The sequence below is a fragment of the Oncorhynchus nerka genome, linkage group LG27 (assembly GCF_034236695.1).
Source record: "Oncorhynchus nerka isolate Pitt River linkage group LG27, Oner_Uvic_2.0, whole genome shotgun sequence".
In the NCBI taxonomy this organism is placed as follows: domain Eukaryota; kingdom Metazoa; phylum Chordata; class Actinopteri; order Salmoniformes; family Salmonidae; genus Oncorhynchus; species Oncorhynchus nerka.
Window position 1 is genome coordinate 42,554,998 of NC_088422.1, and position 27,307 is coordinate 42,582,304.

At 40.6% G+C, this 27,307-nt stretch overlaps 2 protein-coding genes across 6 annotated transcripts; both read left to right on the forward strand.

Moving 5' to 3' along the window:
- Positions 1-457: 457 nt before the first annotated feature.
- On the forward strand, positions 458-5,876 carry lman2lb (lectin, mannose-binding 2-like b). Of its 2 annotated transcripts, XM_029638250.2 has the most exons (9): positions 458-687; positions 1,363-1,481; positions 1,793-1,910; positions 2,141-2,223; positions 2,399-2,422; positions 3,732-3,893; positions 3,983-4,097; positions 4,584-4,700; positions 4,830-5,876. In XM_029638250.2, exons 1-9 carry the CDS (start codon positions 480-482, stop codon positions 4,970-4,972), a joined length of 1,089 nt encoding a protein of 362 aa, XP_029494110.1. In that variant the 5' UTR covers positions 458-479; the 3' UTR covers positions 4,973-5,876. The 2 variants fall into 2 exon arrangements, with proteins under 2 accessions (XP_029494110.1, XP_029494111.1); XM_029638251.2 differs by lacking the exon at positions 2,399-2,422.
- A 4,386-nt stretch (positions 5,877-10,262) lies between these two features.
- Positions 10,263-25,800, forward strand: LOC115111808 (leukocyte surface antigen CD53-like). Of its 4 annotated transcripts, none has more exons than XR_003860845.2 (8): positions 10,263-10,705; positions 21,173-21,263; positions 21,513-21,701; positions 21,881-21,955; positions 22,066-22,187; positions 22,338-22,445; positions 22,660-22,743; positions 24,471-24,557. XR_003860845.2 is itself a non-coding variant. In XM_029638253.2 (8 exons), exons 2-8 carry the CDS (start codon positions 21,201-21,203, stop codon positions 24,537-24,539), a joined length of 699 nt encoding a protein of 232 aa, XP_029494113.1. In that variant the 5' UTR covers positions 10,263-10,770; positions 21,173-21,200; the 3' UTR covers positions 24,540-25,800. The 4 variants fall into 4 exon arrangements, 3 of the variants coding, with proteins under 3 accessions (XP_029494113.1, XP_029494112.1, XP_029494116.1); XM_029638253.2 differs by having other exon boundaries at positions 10,263-10,770; positions 22,066-22,176; positions 24,471-25,800; XM_029638252.2 differs by having other exon boundaries at positions 22,066-22,176; positions 24,471-25,800.
- Positions 25,801-27,307: the final 1,507 nt, after the last annotated feature.

A 27,307-nucleotide genomic window follows, 5' to 3' on the forward strand; every position in this document is an offset into this window, starting at 1 on the left:
TGTGACCAATAAAATTGGATTTGATCACGTATCTCTCTATTATGTGTGGGAATACTTGGGAACAGATTTCTTAAATTAAAATCACTTAGAGCAGATTTCCTGGTGTTTTTTTTTACAGTATTTTATGTTCAACAATCAAAACAGTTTTTTGTTGTGGTTTCCTTTTCTCAGAAGACTTGAGGGCCAAATAAAACCAAAAGCGGCCGGTTGGGGAATCCTGCCCTACTGAGTACTCCCCACCCACTTTTACATGGGCACAAATAGTAGTTATTTTATCTTGTTATTTGCATTGGGGGCATTTATTGACTTTGAAACTTTTTTAAACCCCACATTAAATGCAAATGCTACTTAAATATGAATCATTGTGGATGTTTAGACAATTATTTTTATACATCATGAATAAATACAGGTTAATAACGATTTTCTACTATTACGAAATTCCGTGACCCGGAAGCACTTTTTTTAGTGTTGCTGACGGGATGCTGTTCTCCACCATGAATAAGTCTAATCGGTTTCGGATGGGCAGTTTTAAAATATTTGATTTAATGTTGAATCAGCGAAACATTCATGAATTAACATGTCGGTTTGCTGCTGTTCTTCTTTTAACCTGCCAGTGTCTGGCAGACGATGGATACGAGATGGATGACTTTTTGAAAAGGGAGTACTCTCTTACCAAACCATACCAAGGTAGGCTATCCAAAAGCGTTGCTTGCGTTGGTTTCGCAATCAGTAACTATTGTTTTGCTTTCCAGACAATGTTCACAAACATTTACGTTTGTAGTGTACAAAAACACTATTGAGGTATTCAGCAGATAAGTATAGTAATATTGTCTGTAGGATATGGGTATTGGCAGGATAGTGTTAACTCAAGTAGCGAACAGTACAGGGTTGCCCAATCTCTGTCTTGGGGACGCCAAGGGACGCACGCTTTGTTTATTGCCATGCTAATTAAAATAATCAGCTCATCAAGATGTTATTATTTGAATCAGCTATGTAGTGTTAGAGCAAAAAACACAAGTGACACCACGTCATACAATTGCATTTGATTACACACACAACGGAAGCGGGTAGATTATTGACAGTAAAATAATAGGGTGTAGTTAACATTTTTGGAGCGTTGTGTAATCCAAAGTGGATCACCACATTAAACAACCATTTAGTATTGACATTATTGGTAGATAAGTATTTTACAAATTGGTCCCTAGTCTAAAAGGTCTTGACAAATCCATATTTATTCTCGAAGGTGAGCAAAGGTAATTTTCACATTGTTGTGATCCAATGGTGAGAACATTGGACAAAGATGTCCCTTTTTTTAAATGGCCTATATCAAGTTATACATATTGATTGATTGTGTTTGTGTAGGGTTGGGCTCCTCCAGTTCCTCTTATTGGGACCTGATGGGCAATGCCATGATCACCACTGAGCATGTGCGACTGACCCCTGACTTGCAGAGCAGACAAGGAGCAGTGTGGAGCCGCGTTGTGAGTTCAGCTCTTTCCATCCCGAAGTAAACACCAGCACACTGCTGCTTATCCTTGAACAACCTGAAACCCCTACTGCACGTAATACATCCTAGTCTATCTATAGGCCTAGCAGACATGCCACAACGTATGGCAAACGCATCACCTCATTCGTAGTGACTATACCATCAATTAGGCTTATGCTTCCTGACTACATGTACAACTCTATAGCACATAGCATTTCAATATACTACGACAGCTAACATGCCATGCCACAACCGTCTTTTCCTCATTCCCCGTACTGTCTGTGTCTGTATGCGCTCCTACTGCAGCCCTGTTTCCTGCGGGACTGGGAGCTGCAGGTGCACTTTAAGATCCACGGCCACGGGAAGAAGAACCTGAATGGAGATGGAATGGCTCTGTGGTATACCAAAGAACGCATGCAGACTGGTACTGAGCTTGCACTGTCTAACACACAAACCAGGGTTACTTCCCAAAGTGCACCCTATCCCCTATATAGTGCACAACGTTTGTCCACCGCCCATAGGGTACCATTTTGAGGGTACCATTTGGGACACACACACCAAGGTTAAAAGATAGTCTCAAGTGTTGTGGTAATATTACAAGGATCTCAGCATGGTCTTCCTAAAGTGTTGACTGCCAGGGTTTATCACCTGCAGGTCCTGTGTTTGGAAACATGAACCTCTTCACTGGCCTTGGAGTGTTTGTGGACACCTACCCCAATGAAAATAAGAACCATGAGGTATTACACTATGCTCACTCATACACACATACTCAAGGTGGACACCCCCAAAACGTATTAGTGATGGGGGTTTGTCTATTCCCAAACACTCAATCATGTATAATTGGTTTGGGTGTGCAATGTTGTGTGTTTACGCTGCGTCCTGTGTTTTCTTGCATCCCTCTTGGGCACACAGAAGAAGTACAATCCTTCAACTCAGGTAGCTACAGTAACCTATCAGCCAATCCCAGTCATCCTCTGGCTGAATTGAACAGTGCATGCTTATTTATTTCTATCCTCAACACTCCACCTATTTCATCATTGTTGACTAACTCACATCCCTATTGTGTCATGCAATATGTGATGTACGAATGCATTTAGTCACTGATTGTCTCTCAAATGGCAACATATTTTCTAAATAGGGGTCATTTCAAAAAGCCATGACACCCACCATCTCCGATTGTTCAGAAATAATTTCTGTAGTTAGAAATAGATACAATTTGCATTCCTGCAACAATTTTTGGTTAAATATAATTAGATCTCTGTGAAATTAAGATAATTGGTTTCACCCAAATTTGAGATTTTAATTTTATTTAATAGGATTCATATAATATTCAATAGATATGGTACCTAACATTTGATTTGGACAAGTTTTTTTCTAACAATGAGTAAGACATGAGGAATCCAAAGAAATTGTACAAATCCACCACTAGATGGTGCTGTTTATGCGTAATAATATTAGAATCCCTCAATGTTAAAGGGATAGTTTACCCAAATTACAGTCATCTTTTGGCTTCAGCTTTTCATTTTTTATTAATTTACAAATTAATAATTCCACTGACATTATGGGGTATAGTGTGTGCATACACACAATAACCCATAATGTCAAAATGGAGTTATGTTTTTAGAAATGTTTACACACAATCTACTATAAACATGTTGTTTGGGTCGGATTGGCGTGGGGGGGTTCATGGATGGCTTTTGACCATTTTCTGGATTCCTCATGTGAGTGATTCCTCACTCATTGTGAGAAAAAAAGTTTGGTCCAAGTCAGATGTTAGGTACTATATTTATTGAATATTATATGACTCCTATTAATTAAATTGGCCACTTTGGGTTCAATCAATTATCTTAATTTCTCAGAGACCAACTTAATCAACAAAATGTTTCAGGAATGTTAATATTTGTCTCTAACTGGAACAATTTCGGAACAATCAGAGATGGTGCTTGTCAATCCTCTTGCTTGTGCTTTTTGAGGTGGAATGACTCATAGTGAACTTCTTTTGACAAAAGTAGTGCACTCCATAGTAAATAGGGTGCCATTTCAGATGCAACCACTGTGTTTTAAAGGGATAGTTAGCATTGGCTCACGAAACAACCCCTTAACTTCCTTCATACATAAAAATGGTATCCATGAGTTCATCTGACTCTGGATAAGTAATCTCGCAGTATCCAGTCTCTCGCAGTATCCCCCTGGTCACTGATTGACATTATCAGCTGGCTTATCACAACTTCCTCCGTCTCTGTAGAGGGTCTTTCCATACGTTTCTGGGATGGTGGGGAACGGGACTCTTGCTTATGAGCACGATCGTGATGGCCAGTCCACAGAGCTTGGCGGGTGCACAGCCCTGGTGCGCAACATCCCCCATGACACCTTCCTCCTCATCAGATACACCAAAAACCGACTGACGGTGAGAGAAACGCACAAAGCACCATGTTCAATAAAGTGTTCACTAACATTACATATTTATTGACCTATGTTTGACCTCCTGACCTACAGATACAGATAGACGTTGACGGTAAACAAGAGTGGCAGGACTGTCTGGACCTTCCAGGGGTACGTCTACCTCGGGGCTACTTCTTTGGAGCCTCCTCTGTTACTGGAGACCTGTCAGGTACTGGGCCTCTATGAACATCTCAGAACAACACTGTTTTTGTGGTTCACCATTTGCATTCTTCTCACTGGTTTTTGAAATCTGTTCATGGCAATCGGATCTTTAATTTCTGAATGGAGATTGGAGGAGAGCCTGTGGTCGAGCGGTAACGCTGGAGACCTGGGTTTTATCCCCAAGTCCACCCTTCCTCTGTGCTTCCACTTTCCTGTCTCCCTCTATGTTTCCAGCTGTCTGAATAAAGTGTGAAATGTTAAATGTTGGATTGTATTGATTTATGTGTGGCAGATAGCCTAGCGGTTAAGGGCGTTGGGCCAGTAACTGAAAGGTTGCTGGTTCTAATCCCTGTGCCAACTAGGTGAAAAATCTGTCGATGTGCCCTTTAGCAAGGCAATTAACCCTAATTGCTCCTGTAAGTCACTCTGGCTAAGAGTGTCTGCTAAATGACTAAAATGTCAAATGTATTTCTTCCTTCCTTTCATTTCCCAGACAACCATGATCTCATCTCTATGAAGCTGTACCAGCTGACTGTGGAGCGTACTCCGGAGGAAGAGGAGGAGGAAGAGCTCATCCCCAGTGTTGATAACTTTGAGCACTTGAACAAAGGTAAGATGATACAAGCGTTTGATTTTGTTTCAGAAAAGGTGTGATAATTGGTTTTGTCCGTCTAGTTTCAATTGAACTGCAGCATGAGGTCATTTTTCTTTCTTCATGGTTGTTTGTCTCTCATTACAGTGGAGGTGCAAGAAGAGGGGATGAGTGGAGTCCAGCTCTTCTTCACCATAGTCTTCTCTGTCATTGGTATCTTTGTACTGGGGGTGGTGGCAGTGGTCATGTATGGGCGCTGGAAGGAGAACAGCCGCAAACGCTTCTACTGAGGGAGAGCTGGGTAGTCTACGGCTCCATCCCAAATGGCACCCTATTCTCTTTATAGTGTACTACTTTTGACTAGGGGTCTAGTCAAAAGGTGTGCTCTCTGTAGGGAATAGGATGCCATTTGGGATGTCGTCTGAGGGATGCTGTATGTGAAGGAGGACAAATGAGGATGTAGATTTTTAAACATACAACAAACATGCTGTCTTGCCATACATAGCTTTACTACATAACAATTCCCTTACCTCAATAATACTTCAACTGCGACAAATGAACCGTTCTCGGACCATCTCGGCCCAAATAAATCAAATGTGACCCCTTTTTTTTTTTTTTTTTTTTTACTTTTTTTTTAATACTGTGAGATTAATCTTTTTTTAATCTTTTGTTTCACCTTAGTGTTTAACGTAGGAGGCCATGACCTGTGAATTGCTGACACTGTCATCAGCAGACTGCACTCACTTATATGCAGTGTGCATGATGGCTTCCAGCCTTTCTGTCATGTTCTGCCGTTGAGACTTCCGAATTGTTTGCACTGACATGAAATGCCTGTGAGAAGACTTATATTGAGCTGCCATAATAACTAAGTAATGAGAGAGAGACTTGTTCTCAACAAAAGTACCTAGCTCGGGCCAGTTTAAGACCAGGGCCTTCAAGATCGTAATGAATCAAATTATATTGCTGGGGGAACTGATCTGAGTTCAGCAGTCCTACTCTGAGATGTTTTCTTGAATATGGGTCCAGGTATCGCAATGTACATGCTAATCCTCTAGTTCTATATTTTGGTTCATGAGCTAACATTTGGCTCTTGGTACTGTATTTCTGTGCTGTAACTACCATTTACCTACAGTTGAAGTCGGAAGTTGACATACACTTAGGTTGAAGTCATTAAAACTAATTTTTTAACCACTAGTTTTGGCAAGTTCGTTAGGACATCTACTTTGTGCATGACACAAGTCATTTTTCCTACAATTGTTTACAGACAGATTATTTCACTTATAATTCACTGTATCACAATTCCAGTGGGTCAGAAGTTTACATACACTAAGTTGACTGTGCATTTAAACAGCTTGGAAAATTCCAGAAAATTATGTCATGGCTTTAGAAGCTTCTGATAAGCTAATTGACATAATTTGAGTCAATTGGAGGTGTACCTGTGGATGTATTTCAAGGCCTACCTTCAAACTCTGTGCCTCTTTGCTTGACATGGGAAAATCCAAAGAAATCAGCCAAGACCTCAGAAAAACAATTGTAGACCTCCATATGTCTGGTTCATCCTTGGGAGCAATTTCCAAATGCATGAAGGTAACATGTTCATCTGTACAAACAATAGTACAAAGTATAAACACCATGGGACCACGCAGCCGTCATACCGCTCAGGAAGGAGACGCGTTGTGTCTCCTAGAGATAAACGTACTTTGGTGCAAAAAGTACAAATCAATCCCAGAACAATAGCAAAGGGCTTTGTGAAGATGCTGCAGGAAACGGGTACATAAGTATGTATATCCACAGTAAAACGAGTCCTATATCGACATAACCTGAAAGGCCGCTCAGCAAGGAAGAAGCCACTGCTCAAAAACCGCCATAAAAAGCCAGACTGATTTTTCAACTGCACATGGAGAAATGTCCTCTGGTCTGATAAAACAAAAATGGAACAGTTTGGCCTTAATGACAGTTTTGTTTGGAGGAAAAGGGGATGCATGCAAGCCGAAGCACACCATCGCAACCGTGAAGCACGGGGGTGGCAGCATCATGTTGTGGGGGTACTTGGCTGCAGGATGGACCGGTGCATGTCACAAAATAGATGGCATCACAAGGATGGAAAACAATGTGGCTATATTGAAGCAACATCTCAAGACATCAGTCAGGAAGTTAAAGCTTGGTCGCAAATGGGTCTTCCAAATGGACAATGACCTCAAGCATACTTCCAAAGTTATGGCTTAAGGACAACAAAGTCAAGGTATTGGAGTGGCCATCGCAAAGCCCTGACCTCAATCCCATAGACAATTTGTTGTCAGAAAAAGCATGTGCGAGCAAGGAGGCCTACAAACCTGACTCAGTTACACCAGCTGTGTCAGGAGGAATGGGCCAAAATTCACCCAATCTATTGCGGGAAGCTTGTGGAAGGCTACCTAAAACGTTTGACCTAAGTTAAACAATTTTAAATGCAATGCTACCAAACACTAATTGAGTGTATGTAAACCCACTGGGAATGTGATGAAAGAAATAAAAGCTGAAATAAATCATTCTCTCTACTATTAATCTGACATTTCACATTCTTAAAATAAAGTGGTGATCCTAACTGACCTAAGACAGGGACTTTTTACAAAGATTAAATGTCAGGAGTTTTGAAAAACTGAGTTTAAATGTATTTGGCTAAGGTGTATGTAAACTTCTGACTTCAACTGTATCATACTGTACGGGTTATTGGATTGTTTTCTCTGAAACGCTCTACCCTCTTTTGTAGGTTGTAAGTTGTTAACCTGTTGTCCACCAGCTATCATCTCAAGCACAGATATCAAAACCGATCATCTCACCTGTGGCATATATAGATATATCTCAAAAATATAAATGCAACTATTTTACTGAGGTACAGTTCATATAAGACATCAGTCAATTGAAATATAATCATTAGGCCCAAATCTACAGATTTCACATGACTGCGCAGGACCAGCCAATCAGAATGTGTTTTTTTCCCCATAAAAGGGCTTTATTGCAGACAGAAATACTCCTTTGTTTCATCAACTGTCCGGGTGGCTGGTCTCAAACGATCCTGCAGGTGAAGACGGTGGAGGTCCTGGGCTGGTGTGATTACATGTGGTCTGCGGTTATGAGTCCGATTGGACATACTGCCAAATTCTCTCAAATGATGTTGGAGGCGGCTTATGGTAGAGAATTGAACATTAAATTCTTTGGTAACAGCTCTGGTGGACATTCATGTGGTCAGCATGCCAAATTCATGCTCCCTCAACTTGAGACATCTGCCATTGTGATGTGTGACAAAACTGCATATTTTAGAGTGGCCTTTTTATTGTCCTCAGCACAAGGTGCTATGTAATGACGTGCCACACCTGTCAGGTGGATGAATTATCTTGGAAAAGGAGAAATGCTCACTAACAGGGATGTAAACAAATTTGTGCACAAAATTTAAGAAGCTTTTTGTGCATATGGAATATTTCTGGGATCTTTTATTTCAGCTCATGAAACAACACTTTACATGTTGCGTTTTATATTTTTGTTCAGTATATTTATTCTAATTAATCATGTCAACCTATATTTACCTTTATGATTGATCAAATGTCTCTTGTTCACCTGTGAAAGTTTGTTGGTTGTTTTCTATGTTGACAATGTTTTTAAAACATATTATTGTTATGAAAAACTGTACATTGTCCATCCACGGTGTCATTGAGCCTCGTGGCTAAACTTTAATTCCAAAATAAGATAAAGTAGCCTAAACGGTTGGTTTGTAATCAGTTACATTACCAATCCTCTCCAGGCACTTATTTTCTGGTGCCTTACCTGGGTCGTATTCATTAATGCAAACCGTAGTAAAACTGTTTTGCAATGGAAACCGCTTAGAGCATTTGGGTTAACATTGCAAAAAGTTTTGCTACGTTATACACAAATGAATGTCAGTCTCTAAAAGGTTAAAGGTCGTACGTGAGAGTCCAGGGCCGGCCCTGGGCATAAGCGACGTAGGTGGTCGCCGGCTGCTAGGGGGTCCCCCGACCCAATCATTAAAATGGTGTATTTTTATTTTAAGGTCTCAACTTACTGTTGAACGCAATATCGAAATTTGGTTGTGCATCGGTAGGTTTTACTCGTGTCATTCAATTAATTAGCCCATGGCAGCAAAAAAAAAATATTGGTAAATTAATCTGTCCAGCTATCTATGTCTGAATTACTGACCGGGAACAAAGGGCAGGGGCCTCATTTAACAACCATGCGTACATTTCTTACTAAATTCTGGCATTTGTGGAAGTCTAGGATTTGCATATGCAACAAATTTGTTGGGGTTTATCACACTGTCACAGGCAACATACTGTGCACGTTGTTTTTATAAATCAGAGCCATACTATGTTTGTTTGCGTGCTACAACCCCACCTGGAAAATGTCCTCCTGGAACAAGAGTTTCTAAAAAAAAAGCACAATGGCAAATTTGATCACATTTCTGTAGAGGCGTGGGCAGAATGTTTTAATATTTTTCAGGAAAAAAAATGCATGCCGCCTATAGCAAGTGCCAAACACTGGATATACCCTCCTTTTGCATAAAATAAACATATTAGACATCATGGTGATATGTGATCTGCTTATTAACTGCATCTGTTTTATCATTAGGCCTGCTTTTTAATGTTTTTATTAGCCTACCATTGTTATAATTCCCATGCATCAAATACCTCCATTTTCCCCAAAATAGCAATATTTGCTCGCAATACAGTTGATCAACCACTAGTTGTGTGTGTGGTTTGAGATTTGTGTGAATATAGGCCCACTTTCCTGTCATGTTCAAAATGGATAAATACCTTTGCGGGAAAACTGAAGTATGCAGGTTTGGAGGCTTTTCTTTGTTGTTGTTGTGCACACACCTTGATAAATCAAGCCCCAGGGGCCCTGACCTCCAGGGAGCCCCTAGTCACTCAAATATCATATTTACATGCCATGTCATGGAAAAATGTGTGGTATTTCAGGAAATTCCTTTTAAAATGTCTAAAATGTATCTCCGCCTCATGGCAAAATGTATAGAATTGCAAAAAACTAGCTTTAAAACTGCAACGTTTTCTCTACACCCCATGGCAAATCTCCCCTAGGGCCCCCAAAAGGGTGTGAAACTCCAGCGCTGTATTTCTGTCAGTTCATGATGAAGCTCGAATAGATAGGGCCCGATGTGCTGTTTTAACCCAAAAGGTTTTCTTTAATGTTGACATCTATAGTTAATTATGTTTGGGACTGTGTGGAATGAGAGTCATTTATCGTGTCATAAAACATCTTGAAGCGACGCAAACGTGACTATTTCAATCTTTATTTTGGTGTAATGAAAATGTGAATGCTGTTTGGCTTCTGTCAAAATGTAAAATTCTTGGAAATCTACAGTTGTAAAATATTATCTTGTTGGTCTATATGAGGAGAATGTGCACTGTAGTGCTCTTGTGTCAAATCTTTTTTTTTTAATAAAAATGTCTATGACATTCTTTCTCATTTGGAAACGTCCTCCTTTGCCAAATGTCTATTTACCCCTCTTAGTGTTCTTAGACTGGTGTGACTAGGTAAAGAAGGAGGCATACTCCGGTTATGTATGGATAAAATATATATTTTTTACGTTGGTAATTAATACTGTAAACTAAGTAATTACCTCTTTAGCCAAGGACGGGAGGTGACGATGACTGGTGTTTCTGTTAACAGTAGATAATCTGGCATCCAATAGATGATCAGGTGAAAGGGACTCCTTCCAGTCCACTCAAACTCTGTAAATGTATAGAAAAGGCAGGTCCTTGCCATCTACAGTATTTGCATACAGTCTATTCATTATTCACTGTTCTGGCATTTACTTGTTGTAACTTAAAACATTTTGACGCTGTGTATAGTGGGGCGGGCTCTCCTGTCTGTCAGGTAGTACACTTAGGTGTCAGTCTGCTCACCGCATTGTTCCCATTTTGACTCTTTTCTTTCACTCTTATGCCACCAGGCTCCAGCCCTTACCTTTCAACACCCAGAAGGTTCAGTGTCACACCAATGGTACACAGGTATTATATCTGCTGTTTTAACTGAGGGAACATTGTGGATTACTTTTGATCATTTTGTTTGTAAGGTACTGTGTCCTCTTCGTTGATTTAAAAAAAAATATATATATAGAGAGATATTTACTGTAGAATTTACTGAGATGTTTAAAAGTTATGTTATTTAAAACCAGCACAATTACTTAGATTTGAAGTAGATGAAAAATATCTTATTGTACAAAGTATATCTGGACTTTAAAAGAACTGCAACAAGCTCTGAAAATGTGTAATTGTTAGTCATTGCTCTGTAATGGTAAATCCTGCAATGAATAGGAAGTCTCGATGGCAATTTAAATGTTAAATGAAATAGAAAATGTGCTTGGAACAATACTTTGCATAGGAGTGGGGCTATAACATGTTTGGATAGGTCAGGCACCGTGCTCATTGTTGTCATACCAAACAGTGCTGTCTTGTCAACACTTCAACCATCAGACATGAGGAGTAGTCATGGTCACTTGAATCAACTGCTTTTCTACTCTAAAGCGGGATTAGACATTTTGTATCCTGTTTCATTTATTTGCACCGAAGAAAATAAGTGATAAACAACAATAATATAGATAAAACATTTTTTTAAAGGCATGCAGGTGTGGTTGGAAGCCCACGGGATTATATAAAAACCACACTACAAAAAAAACAAAATACAATACATATGAACAAAAATGTAAAAAAGCTTTAAAACAGATACCAAAACCCACTAATCATAAATGTACAAATGAACCGATCAGCAATCACAAAAAAAGTATGTTTTGTTTAAATGTGTGTGAGAGAGTTGGGCTATATGGAGGAGATTACTGAGTAGTTTGGTTCATCAGGCTGACCCCCAGTGTTCGGTTGTTATTGAGGGATGATGAGGTTTTGGCAATGTGAAGATAAGAATTCCAGAGTATGGTACCTATGTATCTGATAGAGAATTGACTATGTGAGGTGCGGCAGTGTGGAGGATGAAGGTTATCACAAGACTGTGTTATATAGATGGATTTCAAAATAAACTTGGAAGAATCCTTTGAGTGGTTTAGGTCAACTGTCTGGGAGGTATGAGTATTTGTCTTTTAAAATTCATAATTGGCGTACATTAATGTCATCAAGTTATTGAGAGAGCTAAGGACCCTGGGACTGAACATCTCCCTCTGCAACTGCATCCTGGACTTCCTGACGGGCCGCCCCCCCCAGGTGGTAAGGGTAGGCAACAACACATCTGCCACGCTAACCCTTAACACTGGGGCCCCTCAGGGGCGTGTGCTTAGTCCCCTCCTGTAGTCCCTATTCACCCATGACTGCGTGGCCAAGCACGACTCCAACACCATCATTAGGTTTGCTGACGACACAACAGTAGGCCGGATCACCAACAACGATGAAACAGCCTATAGGGGGGAGGTCAGAGACCAGGCAAAGTGGTCCCAGGACAACAACCTGCACCATCGAGAGCATCCTAACCAGCTGCATCACCGCCTGGTATGGCAACTGCTCGGCATCTGACCGTAAAGGCACTACAGAGGCTAGTGCGTACGGCCCAGTACATCACTGGGGCCAAGCTTTCTGACATCCAGGACATATATACTAGGCGGTGTCCGAGGAAAGCCCAGTCGCCCAAGTCATAGACTGTTCTCTCTGCTACCGCACGGCAAGCGGTACCAGAGCACCAAGTCTAGGACCAAAAGGCTTCTTAACAGTTCTACCCCCAAGCCATAAGACTTCTGAACAACTAATCAAATGGCCACCTGGACTATTTACATTAACCCCCCTCCCCCCTTTGTTGTTACACTGCTTCTACTCTCTGTTTATTATCTATGCATAGTCACTTTACAAATTACTTCGACTAACCTGTACATTGACTCGGTACCGGTACCCCCTGTATATAGCCTTGTTATTGTTATGTACATTTATTGTGTTACATTTTGATTGATTAGATATTTTACTTTAGTAAATATTTGATTAACTTTCTTTCTTGTGCTGCATTGTTGGTTAAGGGCTTGTAAGTAAGCGTTTCACAGTACGCCTGTACATGTGACAAATATGACTTGATTTACATAGACAAGATATTGAGTATCTTCAACAAAGGCTGCAGATGGAGATAAGTAATTAGAGGTGGCTAGTTTTGCAAATGTATTTTGTATGAGTACTTTGTAGGTAGGAGTTATATGTACTGGCCCAGACAATATTACAGTAAATGAGATATGGGTAAATTAAGCTGTAGTATAGAGTTAGGAAGCGAGCCTTATCTACCAAACCACTAATCTTTCTGATGATACCAACAGATTATCACTTTGCTGCAGAATTTTTTAATATGATCTTTCCAGGATATTTTTTTATCAATTAGAACTCCAAAGAATCTAGTGTTCCATTTCATTCCCATCAGCTGAGATTCTGGCTCTCTTTTTACATAGATGCACAGCCGTTTGCATAAACAAATTGTTCTCTATCATAAACATAACGATATAACCAATTATATGTATATTAATGAAAACGATAATAATGCAATTTAGAAAGTAATATTTCATGATCAATCCTGTCAAACGCTTTGGATACATTTAAAAAGTTGCCAAGAATGTATCTGATTCAGAGGGGTTGGGTTAAATGTGGAAGACACATTTTCAGTTGAATGCATTCAGTTGTACAACTGACTAGGTATCCCCCTTTCCTTTTCCTTTCATTGCTGTTAAGGGCTGTAAATATTTTATCCACAAGTTGCAAAAGAGCCATATCTGTGGAGTAGTTTTTGCACAACTTTATTGGTGCTCATATAGAATGCTGTTGATTTAAATGTTTCAACATTCTCTTATACACCATGTTTTTCTATGATTTTAGAAAAACGTGGTAGTACAGATATTGGGCGATAATTTGTCAGAGATCTTGGATCCCCAGATTTATAAACCTTTGGCAATTTTTAAATCTGTAGGAACAGTACCAGTTTGCATAGATTTGGTGAAGGTATACGTTAGAGGCTCAGTGATCGAGGAAGACACTGATTTCACCAAAGAGGCACCAATCTCATCATGACTTGCAGCTGATATCTTTAAGTTACCAATTACCTTTACACCTCCATTACCTCAGGAGGATCAAATTGAAGCAGAGAAGGGAAATGTAATCCAAGGGATTTCCATCAATTTTCAATTTACTTTGATGGAGGAACCCACATTCACAAAAAGGTTATTAAATTCACATGAAATAACATCAGGATCACTGTAGGTCTTATTTCCAACAATACATTGAGATGGGATAGTTGTAGATGCCTTTTCCTTGTTCAACAGTTAATTAATGATTTTCCAAGTAGAATTTATATTATTTAAGGATACTTGGAATTTGTTAGTAAAATATATTTTTGGGATATCTGAAGTAGGTGAGTAAATTTGTCATTATACTTTTAGTAATTTGCAGAAATCAAAGGAGAGGGATTTGTGAGAAACCTTTTCTACAATTTTTTTTTTTTTTAATGAGAATTCTTTGAGACCGGATGTAAAACCAATGTTTCCAGAACCTTTCTGCTCCTCTCTTATGTGGTTTAACTAAGCCTGAACAAATAATATAACACATATTGTGGTTAAACTCAAATATACAAATTGATTAAATAAAAATGATTTTTGATAAAAAATGTAAAAAATGTATAATCTGTGTAAACAATATCATAAATAGGACTGGTGGAGTTATGTCACACATACAGCTAACAAAAATATATGGAAATGTAAATTGAGGCAAGTGGAAGGGGGGAAAAGTAAGGAACTTGTATGTTGGCTGTGCATTAAAGACCAAAATTGGTTAATTGTGATAAATAAAAGGATATACCAGTTTCATATACGGACCAAAGAATTGACAGCTGTGCTATATAGATTGAAAAATAGTTTGATGTACCAATTCCATGGCACATGGTTTATGAACTGATATGCAAAATGACGCCAGATTCTAAATCTATAATTTTTCAATTTAAATTATTATACAACATTTTTGCAACCAAAATAATGTTATATATATGGGGGATACAACCTTCCCAGCTCTGCAGATTTTGCTGCGAAGAGACAGAGTGATTAGATTAGATTAGATTATTTATTTAGGTATTGTCCATATGTAGCTTGTTCTTGGTCACAGGTCCAGAAATGGCTGAAGAATTTCAACATTTACCCGGAGCTAACGCTGCAGATCGCAATAGTGGGTGATTTGAAAAGACATAGTCAATCGATCAATAATTTGAATAATACTTTTAGCAAAAATGTTAATCTTTAATTTATATCTGTAGAAACTATGAGAATAGAAAGGTTCGGAACTTTTGTGAAGCATCACAGCACAGTTGAAAAATATATGGCAATTAGAAATCCAAAATGGATGATGTTGAGAGATAGATGGGAGGAGTTGAATGGAGCTGAAGGATGGGATTAATAAGATAACAAATGTAAAAGGATCTGTGTCTGTCAAATGTATGTAGGTTCAGAACTTTTGTGAAACAGCACAGTTAAAGATATATATGGCAAATAAAAGAAAAGAAGGGCAGAAGACGGACTAAAAACAAACCAAATGTAACTATTGTAAAATACATTGTGTCTGTCAAATGTATATAGTGTGTATAAGCCTTAGTGTTGTTGTTCATTAGTTTATTCCAATTAGGGGAAGGGTTTGCAAAATAAAATGCAAATTAATTACTTAAAAATCATACAATGTGATTTTCTGGATTTTTGTTTTAGATTCTGTCTCTCACAGTTGAAGTGTACCTATGATAAACAATTTCAGACCTCTACATGCTTTGTAAGTAGGAAAAACTGCAAAATCGGCAGTGTATCAAATACTTGTTCTCACCGCTGCATATACACTACCAGTCAAAAGTTTGGACACCTACTCATTCCAGGGGTTTTCTTTATTTTTACTATTTTCTACATTGTAGAATAGTAGTGAAGACACCAAAACTATGAAATAACACATATAGAATCATGTAGTAACCAAAAAAAGTGTTCTGCGGTCAAACTCATCCCTAACCATCTCAATTGGGTTGAGGTCGAGTGATTGTGGAGGCCAGGTCATCTGATGTAGCACTCCATCACTCTCCTTCTTGGTCAAATAGCCCTCACACAGCCTGGAGGTGTGTTGGGTCATTGTCCTGTTGGGAAAAAAAGTATAGTCCCGCAAAGCGCAAGCCAGATGGGATGGCGTATTGCTGCAGAATGTTGTGGTAACCATGCTGGTTAAATGTGCCTTGAATTCTAAATAAATCACCAACAGTGTCACCAGTAAAGCACCATCACACCTCCTCCTTCATGCTTCACTGTGGGACTCCAAATTTGGACTCCAACCAAAGGACACATTTTCTAATGTCCATTGGTTGTGTTTCTTGGCCAAGCAAGTCTCTTCTTCTTATTGGTGTCGTTTAGTAGTGGTATCTTTGCAGCATTTCGACCATGAAAGCTTGATTCACGCAGTCTCCTCTGAACAGTTGATGTCGAGATGTGGCTGTCACCTGAACTCTGAAGCATTTATTTGGGCTGCAATTTCTGAGGCTGGTCTCTATCTATCTCTATCTATCTCTAATGAACTTGTCCTCTGCAGCAGAGGTAACTCTGGGTCTTCCTTTCCTGTGGCTGTCCTCATGAGAGCCAGGTTAATCATACCGCTTGATGGTTTTTGCAACTGAACTTGAAGAAACTTTCAAAGGTCTTTCAATTTTCCGGATTGACTGACATTCATGTCTTAAAGTAATGATGGACTGTCATTTCTCTTTGCTTATTTGAGCTGTTCTTGTCATAATATGGACTTGGTCTTTTACCAAATAGGGCTATCTTCTGTATGCCAACCCCTATCTTGTCACAACACAACTGATTACCTCAAATGCATTAAGAAGGAAAGAAATTCCACAAATGAACTTTAAACAAGGTACATTTGTTCATTGAAATGCTTTCCTGGTGACTACCTCATGAATCTGGTTGAGAGGATGCCAAGAGTGTGCAAAGCTGTCATCAAGGCAAAGGGTGGCTACTTTGAAGAATCTCAAATATATTTTGATTTGTTAACTTTTTTGGTTAATACATGATTCTATATGTGTTATTTCATAGTTTTAAAGTCTTCTCTATTATTCTACAATGTAGGAAATAAGAAAAACCCTTGAATGAGTTGGTGTGCCCAAACTTTTGACTGGTCCTGTATATATTTAAAAACATATATATATACACTGCTCAAAAAAAATAAAGAAAGCCATTTCTTAAAGATATCCATAAAAAGTGTTGTTTAAAGTTTGCCACAAGCCACCTGGGAGACACACCAAACATGTGGAAGAAGGTGCTCTGGTCAGATGAAACCAAAATGGAACATTTTGGCAACAATGCAAAACGTTATGTTTGGCGTAAAAGCAACACAGCTCATCACCCTGAACACACCATCCCCACTGTCAAACATGGTGGTGGCAGCATCATGGTTTGGGGCTGCTTTTCTTCAGCAGGGACAGGGAAGATGGTTAAAATTGATGGGAGGATGGATGGAGCCAAATACAGGACCATTCTGGAAGAAAACCTGATGGAGTCTGCAAAAGACCTGAGACTGGGACGGAGATTTGTCTTCCAACAAGACAATGATCCAAAACATAAAGCAAAATCTACAATGGAATGGTTAAAAAATAAACATATCCAGGTGTTAGAATGGCCAAGTCAAAGTCCAGACCTGAATCCAATCGAGAATCTGTGGAAAGAACAAAAAACTGCTGTTCACAAATGCTCTCCATCCAACCTCACTGAGCTCGAGCTGTTTTGCAAGGAGGAATGGGAAAAAATGTCAGTCTCTCGATGTGCAAAACTGATAGAGACATATCCCAAGCGACTTACAGCTGTAATCGCAGCAAAAGGTGGCGCTACAAAGTATTAACTTAAGGGGGCTGAATAATTTTGCACGCCCAATTTTTCAGTTTTTGATTTGTTAAAAAAGTTTGAAATATCCAATAAATGTCGTTCCACTTCATGATTGTGTCCCACTTGTTGTTGATTCCTCACAAAAAAATACAGTTTTATATCTTTATGTTTGAAGCCTGAAATGTGGCAAAAGGTCGCAAAGTTCAAGGGGGCCGAATACTTTCGCAAGGCAGTGTATAAGGGACTGGAAATTATGCAGACAATTACATTGATGGAAGCTACAATCTATCTGCAATATTAAAGCTGATCTTCTAACCCCCCCCCCCCCCCCCAAAAAAAAAAGGGAAATCAGTGGTGAAATACAGAGTTGGAAGATGTGAGAAAAGTCTGGTAAGCAGACTCTACATCGGCCTGATTACAAACATTTTCTCATGAAATATTATTAATCAACTTAAAGCGCTTACAATTACTTTAGTTAAATATTCTACATGTAATGCTACCAATCATTCCCATCTGTTTATTTCAAGCTGCCAATGAGAAGTGGACAATTGGGAAGTGTGCAGAAAATGTCAGTATAAAATATACCTGTATAAAGTATACCACATTATTCAAAGACTTTATACAAATAGTATCAATAAGGATGACAGATGTACTGGTCTCTCTTGTGGGCTTATAGATGAGGGGATACAGATATCTGGAGTCTAAAGTATTCAAAAAGTCAGATGTCAGTGAGTGCTTCTCAATTTTAAATACATTTATGTTGTAATAACCAAATAGAAAACACATTTTTATCTTCCTTATGAATCAAATCCAAGGTTGATGTAAGGATAACAATGAAACTACTAATGTCAGAATCGGGTGGCCGAAAGAGGCATCCAATTACCACTTATTTTTTTTACCTATCTGACTCCGCTATGCCTCCTTGCCCGTTCAACATTTCCTCATCTCCCACCCATTCTAATGTGACTATCCCCGATGCTTCTCCCTCTTTTTCCCCTGCCCCGCTACAAAGTTTCTCCCTGCAAGCAGTCACTGAGTCTGAGGTGCAAAAGCAGCTGCTTAAACTTGACCCCCAAAAAACATCTGGATCAGATGGTTTAGATTCTTTCTTCTTTAAGGTTGCTGCCCCTTAAATCGCCAAGCCTATCTCCAACCTTCTTAACCTGTCTTTCCTTTCTGGGGAGGTTCCCATTGCTTGGAAGGCAGCCAGCTCCTTTATTTAAAGGGGGAGATCGAGCTGATCCTATCTGTTATAGGCCTATTTCTATTTTGCTCTGTGGTTAGAGGATTGGGCTAGTAACCAAAAGGTTGCAGGTTCGAATACCCCAGCTGACAAGGTACAAATCTGTCGTTCTGCCCCTGAACAAGGCAGTTAACCCACTGTTCCTAGGTCGTCATTGAAAATAAGAATTTGTTCTTAACTGACTTGCCTAGTTAAATAAAAAAATAAAAAGTGTTGGAAAAACTTGTCAATAATCAACTGACTGGCTTTCTTGATGTCTATAATATTCTCTTGGGTATGCAATCTGGTTTCCGCTCAGGTTATGGATGTGTCACTGCAACCTTAAAGGTCCTCAATGATGTCACCATTGACCTTGATTCTAAGCAATATTGTGCTGCTAATTTCATTGACTTGGCCAAAGCTTTTGATAGAGTAGACCATTCCATTCTTGTGAGCCAGCTAAGGAGTATTGGTGTCTCTGAGGGGTCTTTGGCCTGGTTTGCTAACTACCTCTCTCAAAGTGTGCAGTGTATAATGTCAGAAACTCTGCTGTCTCAGCCACTGCCTGTCACCAAGGGAGACCCTAAGGCTCAATCCTAGGCCCCGTGCTCTTCTCAATTTACATCAACATAGCTCAGGCAGTAGGAAGCTCTCTCATCCAGTTATATGCAGATGATACAGTCTTATACTCAGCTGGCCCCTCCCCGGATGTTGTGTTACATGCTCTACAACAAAGCTTTCTTAGTGTCCAACAAGCTTTCTCTACCCTTAACCTTGTCCTGAACACCTCCAAAACAAAGGTCATGTGGTTTGGTAAGAAGAATGCCCCTCTTCCCACAGGTGTTATTACTACCTCTGATAGTTTAGAGCTTGACGTAGTCACGTCATACAAGAACTTGGGAGTATGGCTAGATGATGCACTGTCCTTCTCTCAGCACATATCATAGCTGCAAGCTAAAGTTAAATCTAGACTTGTTTTCCTCTATCGTAATCGCTCCTCTTTCACCCCAGCTGCCAAACTAACCCTGATTCAGATGACCATTCTACCCATGCTAGATTACGGAGACATAATTTATAGATCGGCAGGTAAGGGTGCTCTCGAGCGGCTAGATGTTCTTTACCATTCGGCCATCAGATTTGCCACCAATGCTCCTTATAGGACACATCCCTGCACTCTATAATCCTCTGTAAACTTGTGGTCTTTGTATACCCGTCACAAGACCAACTGGTTGATGCTTATTTATAAAACCCTCTTAGGCCTCACTCCCCCCTATCTGAGATATCTACTGCAGCCCTCATCCTCCACATACAACACCCATTCTGCCAGTCACATTCTGTTAAAGGTCCCCAAAGCACACACATCCTTGGGTCGCTCCTCTTTTCAGTTCGCTGCAGCTAGCGACTGGAACGAGTTGCAACAAACACTGAAACTGGACAGTTTTATCTCAATCTCTTCCTTCATAGACTCAATCATGGACACACTTACTGACTGCTGTGGCTGCTTTGTGTGATGTATTGTTGTCTCTACCTTCTTAACCTGTGTGCTGTTGTCTGTGCCCTATAATGTTTGTACCATGTTTTGTGCTGCCACTATGTTGTGTTGCTACCACTATGATGTGTTGCTACCATGTTGTTGTTATGTTTCGCTGCCATGCTGTGTTGTCATGTGTTGCTTGCTGCCTTGCTATGTTGTTGTTTTAGGTCTCTCTTTATGTAGTGTTGTGTTGTTTCTCTTGTAGTGATGTGTGTTTATTTTTAGTCCCAGGCCCCCGTCCCCGCAGGAGGTCTTTTGCATTTTGGTAGGCCGTCATTAGAAAAAAGAATGTGCTCTTAACTGACTTGTCTAGTTAAATGAAGGTTAAATATAGTTCATGCCTTACATGTCCAATACAACCATACATTTGTGTTAGTTTTGTTAGTTCGGGTGCACTTCCTATGGAATGCACATTGACACAGTCCACATAACACCACTGAAGACCTCAGAGGGGTATGACATTTAGAGCAATGTGTTTTGTTTGGGTCATGTGGTTAGGTGAAACACATGAACAAAGTAGAGTAAATATGGGTGTGGTGTGTATGCGTGTGTGTCAAATCAGTGGACTATAGCTGAGTCACATGGGGGGGGGGGGGGGGGTTCATCGGGGAAGAAATTCCCATTCATATGTGCCCTCTCCATCTCGATGAGTTTAGGGCCCAGTTTGAGTTGATCTGCCAGGAGTTTATTGGCCTTGAATTCTGTGTTATGCCAAGCTTCAGTCTTTACGTTCTCAATTCCATCGATTAAAATGTTATTGAGCCTCGATTGACCCTTTAGCTCCTCCCCCATCCTGTTATCAATCAAATGAACGGTAAGCACTAACGGTTCAACATGATATTGAATTGTGTGTTTTTCTTCAGGTCGATGGGATCATCACCATAAGGAAATATGAATCGTCCCTGTGTGAACTGCTTGAAAGGTTTTGTCACCTTCCTCAACTTCATCTGCTGGGTAGGTTATCATGCTCTTTTATGGTCTCTAAAAAATGGTGACGTCTGTAATATCAAACTCAGCCTGTAGAGGGGATGAAAGCATAAACATCACTTTATTCAAGATACTTTCTTTACTATACTGTCACCAAAACAAACGATTTTCCTAAGTTATTTAAACATTTTCATGTCAACAATTTGAGAGTAGAACTGGATCATGTATTCCCCTTTTTGACCCCAAAGTAAGCCTTTTACACTTGTGTCTTCCAAGCTGTGTGGTGCCTTCATCGTGGGTTTTGGAGAGTTCCAGATGATGCACTCTAGATTTGGCTCCCTCATCACATCCTTCTGGCCCATATACCCTGCCAACACCCTGGTAGTCACGGGTACCATTGTGACGTGTGTATGTTTCCTGGGAATCATGGGGGCCCTGATGGAAAACCGCTGTATGCTCATCACTGTGAGTCTGCACACATATTCTTTCTTTCTTTTATTAGGTCATTTGTCAGGGACCATGCACAGTAAGCCTGTGTCCCAAATGGCACTCTATAGCCCCCGGTCAAAAGTGGTGCACTCTAAAGGTGCCATTTGGGACGCGCCCATGGTCTATGAGTAATCCGGGATCCGTTGTAATTGCAGTTTTTCATCCTGCTGTTTATCTTGATGCTGGTGGAGCTGGCCATGGCCTGTGTGTTTCTGGTGTACGAGAGGGAGGTAAGAAACATCTAAAAGGGTTCTCTGCTGTCCGTATGACTTCTATTGACTAAATAAAGGTAATGGTGCTAGTAGAAGTCATGTAAACATGTGACCTGTTTGCAATACAGATTGACAATTTCTTTGAGAAAGACCTGATGCGTAGCTTGGAGACATACAAGAATTCTACGTCAGAGGGGAACTTAACCATTAAAGAGGACTTTGATGTGGTCCAGCATATTGTGAGTATTCAGTAGGTATAACGGTAAATTCATACATATCGCACTGTATACATAATACACGCTGTACCTAGACCTCAATAACATTCCAATACATTTCTCCATTCTGCTTGCCTGGACAATGTTGTTACAGGGTGGTAACCCAGTGGGTTTGATGTGTTTAGTTCAGGTGCTGTGGGGTCCACGGCGTGGCTGACTGGGAGGGCAACGTGCCCCTCTCCTGTTGTACCAAAAACCCCTGTAACATCATCCCCCAACCTAACTGGCAGGAGGTGTGCTTGTTTCTCTGTCAACATCCCAAAAGGTACCCTATTCACTATATAGTGCACTGCTTTTGACCAGAGCCCTATGGGCCCTGGACATGTATAGTGCATTATAAAAGGGAATAGGGTGTCATTTTGGATGCAGATTTTCATCTTAAAAAAATAAAAAATAAAAAAGAAGTATCAAAAACAGCCACAGCAATATTACCTCTGTCTCTTTCAGGGCTGCCATATGAAGCTCAGGAACTGGTTTGCGGGGAACTTTCTAAGCACTGGAGCAGGTGTCGTCTCCCTTTTCATTCTACAGGTACAGGAAACATCACCTTCTACGTCTTTTCTCAATTGGGTCAATGTGATTACCAGCATAGGAATATACAGTGGGGCAAAAAAGTATTTAGTCAGCCACCAATTGTGCAAGTTCTCCCACTTAAAAAGATGAGAGAGGTCTGAATTTATTTGCAAATTATGGTGGAAAATAGGTATTTGGTCAATAACAAAAGTTTATCTCAATACTTTGTTATATACCCTTTGTTGGCAATGACAGAGGTCAAACGTTTTCTGTTAGCCTTCACAAGGTTTTCACACACTGTTGCTGGTATTTTGGCCCATTCCTCCATGCAGATCTCCTCTAGAGCAGTGATGTTTTGGGGCTGTTGCTGGGCAACACGGACTTTCAACTCCCTCCAAAGATTTTCTATGGGGTTGAGATCTGGAGACTGGCTAGGCCACTCCAGGACCTTGAAATGCTTCTTACGAAGCCACTCCTTCGTTGCCCGGGCGGTGTGTTTGGGATCATTGTCATGCTGAAAGACCCAGCCACGTTTCATCTTCAATGCCCTTGCTGATGGAAGGAGGTTTTCACTCAAAATCTCACGATACATGGCCCCATTCATTCTTTCCTTTACACGGATCAGTCGTCCTGGTCCCTTTGCAGAAAAACAGCCCCAAAGCATGATGTTTCCACCCCCATGCTTCACAGTAGGTATGGTGTTCTTTGCATGCAACTCAGCATTCTTTGTCCTCCAAACACGACGAGTTGAGTTTTTACCAAAAAGTTATATTTTGGTTTCATCTGACCATATGACATTCTCCCAATCTTCTTCTGGATCATCCAAATGCTCTCTAGCAAACTTCAGAAGGTCCTGGACATGTACTGGCTTAAGCAGGGGGACACGTCTGGCACTGCAGGATTTGAGTCCCTGGCGGCGTAGTGTGTTACTGATGGTAGGCTTTGTTACTTTGGTCCCAGCTCTCTGCAGGTCATTCACTAGGTCCCCCCGTGTGGTTCTGGGATTTATGCTCACCGTTCTTGTGATCATTTTGACCCCACGGGGTGAGATCTTGTGTGGAGCCCCAGATCGAGGGAGATTATCAGTGGTCTTGTATGTCTTCCATTTCCTAATAATTGCTCCCACAGTTGATTTCTTCAAACCAAGCTGCTTACCTATTGCAGATTCAGTCTTCCCAGCCTGGTGCAGGTCTACAATTTTGTTTCTGGTGTCCTTTGACAGCTCTTTGGTCTTGGCCATAGTGGAGTTTGGAGTGTGACTGTTTGAGGTTGTGGACAGGTGTCTTTTATACTGATAACAAGTTCAAACAGGTGCCATTAATACAGGCAACGAGTGGAGGACAGAGGAGCCTCTTAAAGAAGAAGTTACAGGTCTGTGAGAGCCAGAAATCTTGCTTGTTTGTAGGTGACCAAATAGTTATTTTCCACCATAATTTGCTAATAAATTCATAAAAAATCATACAATGTGATTTTCTGGATTTTGTTTCCTCGTTTTGTCTGTCATAGTTGAAGTGTACCTATGATGAAAATTACAGGCTTCTCTCATTTTTAAGTGGGAGAACTTGCACAATTGGTGGCTGATTAAATACTTTTTTGCCCCACTGTAATTACTATAGAAATACAAGCGGTCATTCTTTTTATGGTTACCACCAGCCTGTTTCCTCTTCCTTAGTCTGTATGTACTTTGGTCTGAGTTAGAATGTGCTGACTATGTATCCAAAACATGTTTTTGTTCTTGTTTGCAGTTCATTTGCATGTGTTTCACCATCCCCATCTTCTGCCAGTTCAGTCGTAATGGATGTGGTTACAAGTAAAAGGAGAACCCATGACTTTCAACTGGCTTATTACGCAATACAGGATCTCATTAACAGGAGACAAAATAACAATAGATTTAATTTATGTAGAGCTTTTTAATACATGAAAATTCTCAAAGATGTATTGATGTCCTATGTGGCTCAGTTGGTAGAGCACGGCCCTCGCAAAGCCAGGATTGTGTGTTTGATTCCCACGGGAGAGCATTGCGATGCACTCACTCTGAGTCGCTCTGGATAATAGCGTCAGCTAAATGACTCAAAATGTAGATGTAATAAGGATATCGTTTTACTTCACATGTTTAGTTTTTGTTTGGTTGTTTATTTAAGCAATAAGGCCCGAGGAGGTGTGATATATGGCGAAGGGCTTTCTATGCAGGACGCAACACGGAGTACCTTATTGCTTTCATTAACTGGTTACCAACGTTAATTAGAACAGTAAAAATAAATGCTTTGTCATACCCGTGGTATATGATCTGATATACAATGGCTGTCAGCCAATCAGCACTCAGGGCTCGAACCACTCAGTATATAATTAATCAAAAATGCACGAGGGGGTGTGATATATGGCCAGTATACCACGGCTAAGGGCTGTTCTTATGCACGACTCAACGCAGAGTAATTATAAACTGGGTGGTTCGAGCCCAGAATGCTGATTGTCTGACAGCTGCGGTATATCAGACTGTATAACACGGGTACATGTATTTTTACTGCTCTAATTACGTTGGTAACCAGTTTATAATAGCAACAAGGCCCCTCTGGGGTTTATATTTGACCTTTCTGAGAGAAGTAATGTTATGAGTAGTAGTACTTAGCATATGACCAAGTATCTAACAAAATAGACTGGCAAGAACAGTTGCTATTGACACTTTTGAGTAATTTGAGCACAGGAGGTTGCTGGCACCTTAATTGAGGACGACGGGCTCATGGTAATGGCTGGAGCGGAATTAGTGGAATGGTATCAAATACATCAAACGCACGGTTTACATGTGTTTGATGCCATTCCATTTGCTCCGTTTCGGCCATTATTATGAGCCGTCCTTCCCTCAGCAGCCTCCTGTGAATTTGCACTATCGTTCTGTTTTAATTTCATTCTGAATGAATTGCACCTTAGAGACTAATATGTATGTATGTTATTGTGATTGTTTCAAAACCACAGGTAAATTAACATTAATCAACTGGATTCTTGACTGCTCATACCTGTCTATTAAACCATAGATTCGCAATAAAAATGTGGATGTGCATAAAAACCTTTTTACTCTTACTCTCGTGTCATTCTGGATGCATTTGGAAAGTCTTCAGACCCCTTGACCTTTTCCCCCAAAAATGTACATTACAGCCTTATTCTAAAATAGATTTTTTTTTAAAATCCCCTCATCAATCTACACACAATACCCCATAATGACACAGCAAAAACAGGTTTTTAGAAATATCACATTTACATAAGTATTCAGATGCTTTACTCAGTACTTTGACTGAGTAAATAACCTACTTTGACAGCGATTACAGTCTTGAGTCTTCTTGGGTATGACGCTATAAGCTCAGCACACCTGTATTTTTGGAATTTCTCCAATTCTTCTCTGCAGATCCTCTCAAGCTCTGTCAGCTTGGATGGGGAGCGTCACTGCACATCTATTTTCAGGAGATGAGAGATGTTCGATCGGGTTAAAGTCTGGGCTCTGGCTGGGCCACTCAAGGACATTCAGAGACTTGCCCCAAAGCCACTCATGCATGGTCTTGGCTGTGTGCTTAGGGTTATTGTCCTGTTGGAAGGTGAACCTTTTCCCGAGTCTGAGGTCCTGAGCGCTCTGGAGCAGGTCTTCATCAAGAATCTCTCTGTACTTTGCTCCGTTCATCTTTCTCTCGATCCTGACTAGCTCCGCCACGGAGCCGCAGTCAAACGACCACCCCTCATCACTGTCAAACGCTCCCTAAAACACTTCTGTGAGCAGGCCTTTCTAATCGACCTGGCCCGGGTATCCTGGAAGGACATTGACCTCATCCCGTCAGTTGAGGATGCCTGGTCATTCTTTAAAAGTAACTTCCTCACCATTTTAGATAAGCATGCTCCGTTCAAAAAATGCAGAACCAAGAACAGATACAGCCCTTGGTTCACTCCAGACCTGACTGCCCTCGACCAGCACAAAAACATCCTGTGGCGGACTGCAATAGCATCGAATAGCCCCCGTGATATGCAACTGTTCAGGGAAGTCAGGAACCAATACACGCAGTCAGTCAGGAAAGCTAAGGCCAGCTTCTTCAGGCAGAAGTTTGCATCCTGTAGCTCCAACTCCAAAAAGTTCTGGGACACTGTGAAGTCCATGGAGAACAAGAGCACCTCCTCCCAGCTGCCCACTGCACTGAGGCTAGGTAACATGGTCTCCACCGATAAATCCACGATTATTGAAAGCTTCAATAAGCACTTCTCAACGGCTGGCCATGCCTTTCGCCTGGCTACTCCAACCTCGGCCAACAGCTCCGCCCCCCCCGCAGCTCCTCGCCCAAGCCTCTCCAGGTTCTCCTTTACCCAAATCCAGATAGCAGATGTTCTGAAAGAGCTGCAAAACCTAGACCCGTACAAATCAGCTGGGCTTGACAATCTGGACCCTCTATTTCTGAAACTATCTGCCGCCATTGTCGCAACCCCTATTACCAGCCTGTTCAACCTCTCTTTCATATCGTCTGAGATCCCCAAGGATTGAAAGCTGCCGCAGTCATCCCCCTCTTCAAAGGGGAGACACCCTGGACCCAAACTGCTATAGACCTATATC

What these genes read in the sequence shown, in the direction of transcription:
- LOC115111808 (XM_029638253.2), top strand. Translation starts at nt 21,201, where the DNA reads ATGAATCGTCCCTGTGTGAACTGCTTGAAAGGTTTTGTCACCTTCCTC. An exon ending in CCCAACCTAACTGGCAGGAG is followed by an intron (nt 22,446 to 22,659) that starts GTGTGCTTGTTT and finishes TGTCTCTTTCAG; the next exon opens with GGCTGCCATATGAAGCTCAG. An exon ending in TCTCCCTTTTCATTCTACAG is followed by an intron (nt 22,744 to 24,470) that starts GTACAGGAAACA and finishes TCTTGTTTGCAG; the next exon opens with TTCATTTGCATGTGTTTCAC.
- lman2lb (XM_029638250.2), top strand. Translation starts at nt 480, where the DNA reads ATGCTGTTCTCCACCATGAATAAGTCTAATCGGTTTCGGATGGGCAGT. An exon ending in ACACCAAAAACCGACTGACG is followed by an intron (nt 3,894 to 3,982) that starts GTGAGAGAAACG and finishes CCTGACCTACAG; the next exon opens with ATACAGATAGACGTTGACGG. An exon ending in TGTTACTGGAGACCTGTCAG is followed by an intron (nt 4,098 to 4,583) that starts GTACTGGGCCTC and finishes TTCATTTCCCAG; the next exon opens with ACAACCATGATCTCATCTCT.